The 10,961-nt window shown below is 39.5% G+C and overlaps 1 protein-coding gene across 1 annotated transcript; it reads left to right on the forward strand.

Moving 5' to 3' along the window:
• Positions 1 to 602: 602 nt before the first annotated feature.
• LOC141644063 (photosystem I assembly factor PSA3, chloroplastic) lies at positions 603 to 4,027 on the forward strand. Its single transcript, XM_074453485.1, has 3 exons — positions 603 to 1,070; positions 2,446 to 2,610; positions 3,238 to 4,027. Exons 1-3 carry the CDS (start codon positions 681 to 683, stop codon positions 3,559 to 3,561), a joined length of 879 nt encoding a protein of 292 aa, XP_074309586.1. The 5' UTR covers positions 603 to 680; the 3' UTR covers positions 3,562 to 4,027.
• The last annotated feature ends 6,934 nt before the right edge of the window (positions 4,028 to 10,961 follow it).

A 10,961-nucleotide genomic window follows, 5' to 3' on the forward strand; every position in this document is an offset into this window, starting at 1 on the left:
TTGAGTCTCTTAATCGGGTCCATCACACGGTGCTATTGATTTAAAACTATATAGTATAATTAATTTGTATAACTTTCTTTAATTACATTTAAGTCCATTGGTTTCTGGATTTAATATATAGTATTGATGGGTCATGTCAAATGTTTCTAGTGGTTTTTTATTTTACCATTTTTAAGTTGAAAAAATATAATGTACTTTTTCAAATTATAATTATATTTAATATTAATAATATAATTATATTCATTACTTAAGTACTTATATATTATTAAAAAAAATTACTTATTTTAGTAATTTTTTATTAAATGGATAAATTTTATACGAAACTGATTTTAAAATTATTTTTTCAATTTAAAAGATTAAAAAAATTATTTTCTATGGAGTATTCGTGATTTCAAATATAATATAAAAATAATAATATTTTAAAAATGTTCCTGCTTTTCTTTCTTTTTATCCACCGAGTTAAAATGGTCGGGTTACACCCCTAAAACAATGGGTTATTTCGGTTTGAGTCAAGTTTTCCAGATTTTTTATTCTGAATAGCCAGACCGAGTTAGGTTTACGGATCGGGTCTAAGTTTTCCCGATAAATCAAATCCACCATTCGACTTTTGCAAGTGAACTCAAGATACATGATATGCTAGACTAACCTCAAGTCCTGAACCTCTCGTAAAAATCACAACAATGGCGAACACTATCTCTCCTCCACAAATCTCAGCAAGACACTCTTACACTCCGTCTATCCCCACCCACCATTTCCACACCTTCCATCAACTCATAAACCCTAATTCAACCTTCAATTCAAACCACAAATCCACCCAAAAATCAAAAATTGGGAGAAGAAATTGTATGGTAGTAAGAGCATACATTGAAAACACAAATCCATTCGCTAATTTCGCAAGTAAAGTTATTGGTTCGTTACCTGTAATTGGGTTAATTGCTAGGATTGCTAATGATGAAGGTGGTCTTGCTGGTGATATTATTGATTTTGCAGAATTTCGAAGACGAGTTGGGAATAAGTGTACTATTAATGATTCTAGAGCTTTTTATGAATTTCAAGTTCGTCGTGGCAAGGTAATGTTATATTATCGTAATGTGAGACGGTTTCTCAGAATACTTACTCTTTCGATTAATTTAATATGTGTGGTTTGCTGTCATTTAAACTTATACTGTGTTGTATACTGAGTTTATTTGATGTTAGTTAGCCTTATCCAGAAGATAAGCCTGTTATCTTGATTCTTGATTAATTACTAAGTCACGTGTTCGAATCCCCTCCTCCTTGTATTGTATTGTACTGGCTCGACCCGAAAAAAGAATAATTTAGTCATCCTTTGGTTTACAAATTACGTTTGCTATGAACTACTTACGTAGAGGTAATTAGGTATGACACTTGGATACGCCATTTTAGGCCAAAAGGATTATGGCCAGTGGGGATAATCTGTATGTCATAAAATAGCGGAGTTTGACACTTGGACACACTTTTTGAGTCCGATTAATGTAGGTTTTGTGAAGACAACAACATCAGAGCCTTAATCCCAAAATGATTTGGGGTCGGCTGTCATGAATTGTAGGTTTGTGAAACTCCTAGGTTCGTTCACTTGTGGAATTGTGAGCGACGTGTAGGCAAATACAGGATCAACTACTCGACTAGTACCTATGTAACTGCACAAATTCTTATTTCAGACGGGCTGTTTTACCGTCTGAAATAAGACGGACAAATTGTATAACTAGAGGTGTCACTTTTTACCCTGATGATGTGAAAACTAATGGTAACATGTTATCAGAAAATAACAACATTTTATTGTAAAATGGCAACATGTTGTCCGTCTTATTTCAGACGGGAAACAGTCGTCTGAAGCAACGCGCTGAACTGCTGAATTACTACCTGACAGTAGTTTGCAGTAGAAGCACAGAATGAAGTTTTGAGATTGGAGGATTTTTGGTTTATGAACATGTTGACATTCAAATTTCCGAATTTATTTTGTTTCATGAATTTGTAAGATGTTGCCGTATGACTTTCAATTTATTTTGGTTCATGATTTTCCACCATTTTACCAATCGAATATTTCACTTGTATTGATGGTTTTCTCCGAACCTCATGCCTCAGAAATGGTCATGTCAATTACAATGCCAGTTATCTTAATTTCACTCGTTACTATCAAATCCAAATCATCTCTGTACATACATGTTACTATATTAGAGCTCGATTGAAGCAAATGGCGCTGATTGAGATTGTACTTCCAATCTTTTATGTTTAAGATCATTTGGGTTTTGCTATTCTTATTATTTGAGTGGATAGTGACGAACAAAGTACCTCAGACTTTAAGCAACCGCAACTATAATAACAAAATATACTTCCACTAAAGTTTGTTGAACTTTTGTAGTGCATTTCCGACCTCTGATACCTCAATGTAGCTAAAAAACTGTGGTGATGTTTTACAATGAGCAGGCAGGCGATCCATTAAACGTCTTACTGTGCTGCTGGTTAGCAGCACTTGGTGCAGGACTTCTTAAATCAGAAGAAATTCTGGAGGGAGTAGCTAGACTTAGTATCTCTGATGACATAGAGTTTGAAGAACAGACCTTTATTGCTAAGATGACTGAGGCTAGAGAGGTAACTTCACCTTTTCTTTTCGTCTCCCTTCCTGCTTTGGATATACTTCTTCCCGTTCATCTGCTTGTATTTCGTAACCTATGGTCAGACCGTCCTCAGTATTTCTTATTTTGCCAAGGACGATGATCTGAACTTACAATTTACTTTGTCTCCCTGTTCTTTCCGGTCCCTTTTGATATCCAAGTAAGATAATTAAAAAAAAAAAAAAAAAAAAACCTAACTACTTAGACTACCTCTTGTCAAACGAGCCATTTATTCATCTGTTTTATGAATCCAGATAAGGCTAATTTACTCAGTTGCTTCAAATTTTACATGGATTAGTGCCAGAGATAGTTTTGAATGTTCGTTTTTACATCAAAATATCAGCATAACTCTACTGCTGCATAGTCTACTGTTCATGGTTGTGTAAGCGGGTTACATCTACAAAACCTTGTCCATCTGTTCAAAAATAGAGAGATTGTTCTCGGATGCCCCATAAATCTATACATTATACAATGTAGAAAACACAATGAAAGAAATTAAACATTGACGGGGCCAGCTTTATATAGTAGCCGTTGACATAAAAGGATACATGTATACTATGTCTCTGTCTGGTTTCATGCCAATGGATTTGTTTTGCATGTACAGAGACGAGCAAAATCAGGGACTGAAGCTCCGAGAATCCCCATGGAAGTACGAGCTGAGAAAGCTGTTGACGCTATCTACGTTTGCTGCTTCGACAATAATCCAATCGAGGAAGATGATGTTAGGCTATTGACTACCATGCTTACCGCCGTCTTTCCTACAGTTCAACAACCTGAGATTGAAAGAATAATAAAACAGAAAGCGCAAAATGTAGCTGAGAGCAGTGAGAATGAAGAATATCCTGTGAAGCCTAAACCCTTAACCAAGGAAGCAATACAGTTACAAATGAAAGACCTCCAGTTTCTTAAGCAGAACAACACTGAATAACTCGAAAAGCAAAACATGGGGCAGGAATTACACAAGCATTCAAGTAATCTTGGGAGATAACAATAGTGTATATGTGTGTATGCTTAAGATGCGAAGCAACGGGATAATATTGTTATGCCTGTAGAAAATGTAATTTGTTTGTATTTATGCTTCTGTATTTTTGTCAATTCTTCATCGGCAGAGTATTGGTTTTGAACTTTCTCCGATCTCCATTACTTCAACCTTATGCTATTCGGAAAGGAATGGAGTTATCGTCCTTGAGTTTTTGTACGTTTTAGTACAATGGTAGTCGGACATAATATTTGAAGTTCTTAATATTGGTATCTACATGATGTATAGACTTGACAAACAGTCCATTTCTGTAGAGTTTGAGTCATGTAATTTCCTGTAAATTATGCACTTTGGACTGGGTCAAGTCGATTCCAGCTTGAGTATATTTCGGGTGAATTGTGACAAGTTAATTTCACTTCGGCTCATTTCTGGGTCAATGAGTCGTGACTGTCAATGTCCTTTTACTTCTACGGAGTATGTAAAAAGGTGAGATCAGTTTGAGTCGGATTACATTTAGTCGTTTTCCAGGCCTTTTTTTTTTTTTTTTTTTTTGATTTCTTTAGCATGTCCAGCAAAGTTGGACCATTTACAAATTGGGTCAACTCGAGTCTCGGGTTATTCGAAAAAATCGCGGTAAACTAGCTTAACTCTCATTTGGCATTATGTAATGTCATTTACCTTAACCAATAATCGTTTTTTTTTTTTTTTTTTGGTAACGAGGAAACCCTTCTCTTACCCGTATTAACAGGTTGAAAACACCAATTCTCACTAAAGATAGACATTTTCCGTTACAAGCTGAAGACGGGTCAAATGTCGATATTTTAACTACAAAATGTGACTATTTTAATGATAAACTGTTATAGCGTAGAAAATCGTTTCGGTAACTTCTTATCTAAAAATGGTTACATTTTCATTCTAAATTGGTCACATTTTACCCTGTCTTCAGCTTGTGACAAAATATTATCAGTGCTCAGCCAGACTTATTGGGTTGAAAATGCCAAGGACGTGACATGATAATGTACGTACACTAGTCCTACATGACTCACTTTATTTCCATCTAAAGACCCACTAGAGTGGTACCTTGCCCTTGAAGGCCTTCAATTGGCCTCTGCATTTGACACAATGACATTTAATACTAAGGTAGTACAATAATTGAAGGACACCCAACTACTTCTTTAGAACTATTCAATCTAAAATCAAAAGGTCTTTTTAAACATGATATAATTAATCAAGATTCTCATCAAGATAGTCCAAATTATTATTCCATTGTAAGTTGTAACCAATCATAAATTGGTGAACACGATTCGAGTCGAAATGAGAATTAGGATTATTCTCGAGATTAAGACTTTTAGATTTGAATTATATGTCGTATAAGTAGGGTTCGATTATCCATCTTGTTTTTATAGGAAAAGAAAACGTGTGGTACATCTATTTTACCGGTTTGACCAATCCGTTAACTATAATAAATGTTACATAAATATTTAAGTTAGTCTAAAACATCAGGTTGTCATTTAAAAACTAAGATTTTATGGCTTAATTTAAGCAAAAGAGAAGGGATTAAAACGTAAAACATGTACAAAACTTGGAAATGAGCTCGAATGCTATATTCCGTATAGAAAGGGTTCAATTATCTATCTTGTTTTATAGGACAAAAAACACTATGTAAATTTGTCTCACCTGTTAGTCCAACTCATTAACTAGAATAAAGGTTACATAAATATTTAACTTAGCTGCCAAAAAAAAAAAATATTTAACTTATGTTAATTCAAATACAGTATCAGATTGTTGTTTAAAAACTTGCCGATTTTATTAAATACAAAACTATGTTATTCTTTGTAGAAAAGGTTCAATTATTCATTTGTTGTTTGATAAGATAACCTATGTAAATCAGTCTTTAAGGGTAAAAAAACTATTTCATTAACCATAACCATAAAGATTACATAAATATTTAAGTTAGTCTCAAATACCATAAAATTGTCGTTTAAATTAAAAACTCATCGATTTATGACTTGAACTAAACACAAAAAATAGGATTAAAATGTAAAACATGTACAAAACTTTGAAATTAGCTCAAATGCTACCAAAACAAAGGAAATGATTTTTTATTTTATTAGACATTGAAATAAAGTAGAAAAATTTACAAAGTATGAACAAGCAAAGATTGCGTATTCATTTATACTCGAGCGTTTACCCAATACAGACCTAAGGTAGCGGCTATGAGTTCCCTCGTTACCAAAAAAAAAAAAAAAAACACAAAGATTGCTTATCTCTTGACACTTGTTAGTTCTTCAACTCTTCATCTTCTTCTTAACAACCAAACCATAATTTCCCATGAAATGATGCTCTATTGATCACAATGGCAAAGACAAGAAAATCCAACATCATCAATACAAGTAAATAAACACCCTGAAAATTCACATTCTTCCTGGCAAACAAATATATCTTGTTTACACTCCTCCGAGGAAGAAGAACTAGTCTCGATTTTCCGAGTTGTCGAAAATCGAACCGTATTGTCATAATCAAGGATAGATAATCTAGCTTGACATGAAGCTATAATTAGGAAGAAAATGAGGATTAAGAAAGCAACTGTTTTGAGTGTGAAGTTTTTAGTCTCTACCGACAGTGTCATTTTGAATTACGTTTATTTGGGTAGGACACCAAGATATTTGGGTGGTTTGCTATTGGCCTTTATATAATGGAGCACAATAGCTTTCTTGGCCTTGTAATCTCGTCACGTCAAATAATGTACTAAAAGTACTACTTAATGTTTTGTCCGTATAGACGGAAGAATAATAATGTACTACGATATGTACTCAGTAAAGTTTAACTAGTGATAAAATTACTCCACTACTATGCATCTTTATACACAAATTATACCATAAGAATGTCACATAATTTGTCCACTTAAAAAATAATCACTTTATATTAAAAAGTGACTAACTTATACTCCCTCCTATTCTAAATAACTCTCCCTATTTCCTTTTTCGTCTATTCACAATACTCTCCCTATTTCCTTATTTGGCAAACATTTATACTTATTTTAATCACCCACCCCACAACAATACCCCACAATACTTATACTTTATCTTATTTTAATCATTTTACCCCACAACAATTCTTATTTTAATCACCTTACCCCACAACAATACTTATTTTAATCACACAATACCTTCCCTCTCTCCAATCTCCTACCCCACTCCAATACTTTATCATATAATACTCACCTCCCTTAATTCTCGTGCCCTCCATGAAAGGGGAGAGTTATGTAGAATAGGAGGGAGTATTATTATAAAATGATAATTTTTTAAAGTGGTCATTTTTTAATATAAAATGGTCACTGTTTATTGTAACTGGTTTGTCACATCATACGATGGTTACACACAATAACTATTGGTATCTACCGTATAAGCTAAGCCGTAAAATACCAAATGTTAGTTAGTAGTTGGATTTTAAGGAGTGTAATCTTTACTCCCTATAAAATGGATGATATTTGTTATATTTATTTATTATTAATTTATTATTAGATGAGATGTATCATGGATTTCATGCTGGTTGAACTACCAATCGTTTATTTTAGTTCTCAACGCAATTTTTATTTTATGTCATTCACAAACAACTTTTTTGTGTTATTATAAACTTGCTCGTCACACCACGTAGGGCTACACACAATAAGTATTGTATGTATTGTGTAAGCTAAGCCTTAAAAAAAGTAAATGTTAGGAGTAGTTATTAGTTGGTTTTTAAGGAGTATAATTTTTACTCCGTATAAAATTGATGATATTTGTTATATTTATTTATTATTAATTTATTATTAGATGAGATGTATCATGAATGTTCCGGGTATAATTCCAGAGCAGTGATTAGTTACCACCCGTGGCTTGTAGAATAATGTCTTGAGCTGAATCCTTCTTGTTCCTATCGTCCCACTCGGCCTCTCCTGCAACAATGAACGAACTGAGGGCTTGGCTGTGTGCCAAGCGTACTCACTCCGACGCTCAAGTCAGTAAACTTAAAGGATTAAGCTGTGTTACTTGGCTAGATGCTTATTGTAGAGAGATAAGGGAGATTTTACCAGATGAATAGTGTGTTTAGGTTATAATTGTGAGATCCTCTCCTCAATGAAGGTTGAGGAGTATTTATAGACTTTCACCTTTTGTCACGTAGTGGCCAAGTGGCCAAGTGGCTAGCAGGTGGAAAGACTGATCTACCCCTCGGCCGAGGGACCTATGGCAGGCCGGCGGACAATGTTGACTCGCCGCCGAGGGGTCTTGGATATGAGTACGCGGATGTGTGTCCCGGTGGCGGGTTGTCACGCCGAGACCCAGTGGCAGCCGATGGGATGCATCGGCTAGGCTATCTAAGTCGTTGACTTCTTTGTGGATATCTTTGACCTTGCTCGGTGTGTTGACTTGGTCAGCGGTGCAGAATATGCCCCATCAATTTGCCCCCAGCGTAGTCTATGCCGTGGTATGGGCTCCGATGTACGTTGAGCATGTATTCTGCACAAGTGATTTTTAGAAATTTTCTGCATCGGCTTCTTCTTGTGCATCGGCGTGGCTCTTGCTAGGCCGTGCCGTATACCATATCCTAGGCCGTGCCGTATACCATATCCCCCCTCCACATGGATGCGTAAAGGGCACTCGATGTGGAAAAGAATATGACGGCGGCCGTGACCAAGGCCGAGAGTCGGTTGATTTTGATTGCCCCGCCGTGCTTCCTAGCTTGGTTGATCGGTGGCGGCGGAGACCGGATACCTAGGAATTTGTTGAGGAAAATGAATAGTTGAAGGGATGTGAACGGGCGTGTTGAAGACGCTTGGTCCGTTGTTGCATTGATGGACGTTTAAGCTGTTGCGACGATTGACATTCCGTGGTTGCATGCTCGACACGTGTTTGCTCGTTGATTGATTGTTTCGTTGCTTCATGGGTGTGCTTTGATTGGCCCTTTATTATGGGCTTTTTCCTATAAATAGGGCGGTTTTTCGTGATTTTGGTCACTAATTTCATTTTCTCAAATTTTCTTCAAAATTTTCGTCTTGCTAAACTGAAGGGCTTCTTTTTTCTTCCAATCTTCGGAGTTTTTGATCCGGCTAGCACTTTTTCCTTTGAAGGTAAACAAACGAATTTTTCTTTTCTTTGCTAGTAATTTGTTGTGAACATGTCTTCGCCGATCTTTGGACCTAGTGGGCTGTGTCGGAGGGTCCTAGGTCTCCTTCTCCGGAGGTTGATCCTCGGATTACGGAGGAATGGGAGGATGAAGATTCTTGTGGTGATTTTGGTGATGACTTTGGTGAGGAGGAGGAAAGGCCTCGTCCTAATGAGAGGCAGTACGTCATGGATCACGGTGATGCCTGTAAGGTTCGCCTTGACCGTGTTTGGTCCCATAAGCTTGCCGGTTGTTCGGTGAAAAACTTTTCGAGGGCCATTTTTTTCTTCGGTAGTGGATACGAAATTGTCATCCCCGGGGAGGGTCGGTCCGTCTGTTGTCCTCCGCCGGGCCACACCGTGTGTGTACATGCGGCATTTGGAGTATGGTCTCCGGTTTCCTCTGAATGGGTATGTTATGGCCATAATTAAGGCTATGAACGTTGCCGTTGCCCAATTGCACCCGTTGGCCATGAGAACCATAATCGGCTTCGCCTCGGCTTTGTCTCTTCAAGGGAGAGGCTCCGACGGTGAATTTATTCCGTCGACTTTATTATCTGAAACCATCAATCTCTGGCCGTGTCGGATGGTACAGCGTGCAAACGGAGCAAGGTTACGTCTCTGTTGACAAGCTCTCTTCTTGCAAGGATTGGCGGGGTCGGTGGGTGTACGTTAAGGTCTTGGGACGACTATCCACGCCGCCCGCTCCTTCCAAAGCACCAGGTTAATTTGCGGTGTGAGACTAGGGCGGAGCATGACGGATGGGTCACCGGAAACATCGAAAATGGATGCCGGCAGGTCCATCCGAAGGAGGATGAGAGGTTGGCGATGAGGCTCTTCGAGGTGGACAAGAGTGGGGTGCCGAAAAGATGGATTCCCCCGACGCAGATCATTCTTCAGGATGAGCCGCTTTGCTATGTCGGCCTTATACCGGCCCGGCGCGGGGGTGAGTGGGGTCGGTGTGAGGCCCGTCACCGCTCTCAATGCTCCTTTTTTCTCGGGTTTCGATTTATTTCCTCTTCTTGATTCTTTGTTTCTTTTGCAGACCACTTTGGACCAGGACCTATCCGAGGATCTTCTTCGGAGAATGGGGGCCGCATAAAGACAAAACCGTTGCTAACTTGCATCCCAAGGCTCGCCCCATGATCGCAGGACGTCGCCGAATGACCTTATGGAGCAATGGTCAAGGGCTTGAGCAAGGAGGAGGCGCAGCCGGGTGGTGAGCGGCGTAGTGTGTCGGACGCGGAAAACGGCGTCGAAACCGGTTTCAACTCCCGTCCTCTCCCCTAAGAAGGTGGAGATTGTTGATATTCCTGATGAGGGGGACTCGATGCGAGAGGGATCTCCCCTTATCTCGTAGGAGGAAAAGGACGGCCTCGCTGCCGGCAAGGAAGTGCCTTCTCCGCCAAGAAGGCCGGACATGGTATCCGTCATCCCGTGGCTTAAACCTAGCCGTGCCATTAGGTGTTCCGATAAGTCGGTTGATACCGATGCTTTAATTGAATTTTTGCGAGATCGCCCGCGATCGGCCATCGCTCACGTTGGGCGGCGGGCGGTGGGCTCTCTGCGCGGAGCTCGCGATCGGGCGCCACCGTCAATTCTTCATCCCGGAAGGTTTCCTTCTCCCAGCAGTCGGTGGCCAAAGTACCACCGCCGTTCCTCCCCCCGGAAGGCTTCCGTCTCCCGACTTATAGAGGAAGGCACGAAGGCGATTAGGGAGCGGCGAGGTGGAACGTGGCTACGGGGCTCGCCTCAAGGAGCAGGAGAGGGTCATTGCTCGATTTGTTTCGAGTGTAATGCCACTAAGCGGTGGCTACGTCGGCGAAGTGAATCTCCTTAATGAGCGAAGCTCGGGGGAGATCCGAGAAGGCGCTCTTGGCCGAGCGAAAGCTCCGGAGGACGCCAGAAAAGGGGGTCCTTCTTTGAGAGAGCTAAGGCCGAGGTCGCGGCCGAAGGCCGCGAAAGTTTTCTTTGGAGGAATGTAGCCTTGCTCGAAGCGTGCGACCTCTGTCTCCAGCAGAGGGATCAATACGAGGGCATGTTTAAGGCCCAGCCGAGCCGATTCGTGGCAAAGAGGCCATCATCAAGCGAAGGAGGCGGACGTCGATATGCTCCAAACCGTCATGCTCCCCAAACTGTGCGCCGAGTTCCGGGACTTGGCCGAAGATCTTTGTCGGGGAAGTTATCGGGAGCTTTTCCCTCTTG

Source organism: Silene latifolia, chromosome 2 (genome assembly GCF_048544455.1).
Source record: "Silene latifolia isolate original U9 population chromosome 2, ASM4854445v1, whole genome shotgun sequence".
Lineage (NCBI taxonomy): Eukaryota > Viridiplantae > Streptophyta > Magnoliopsida > Caryophyllales > Caryophyllaceae > Silene > Silene latifolia.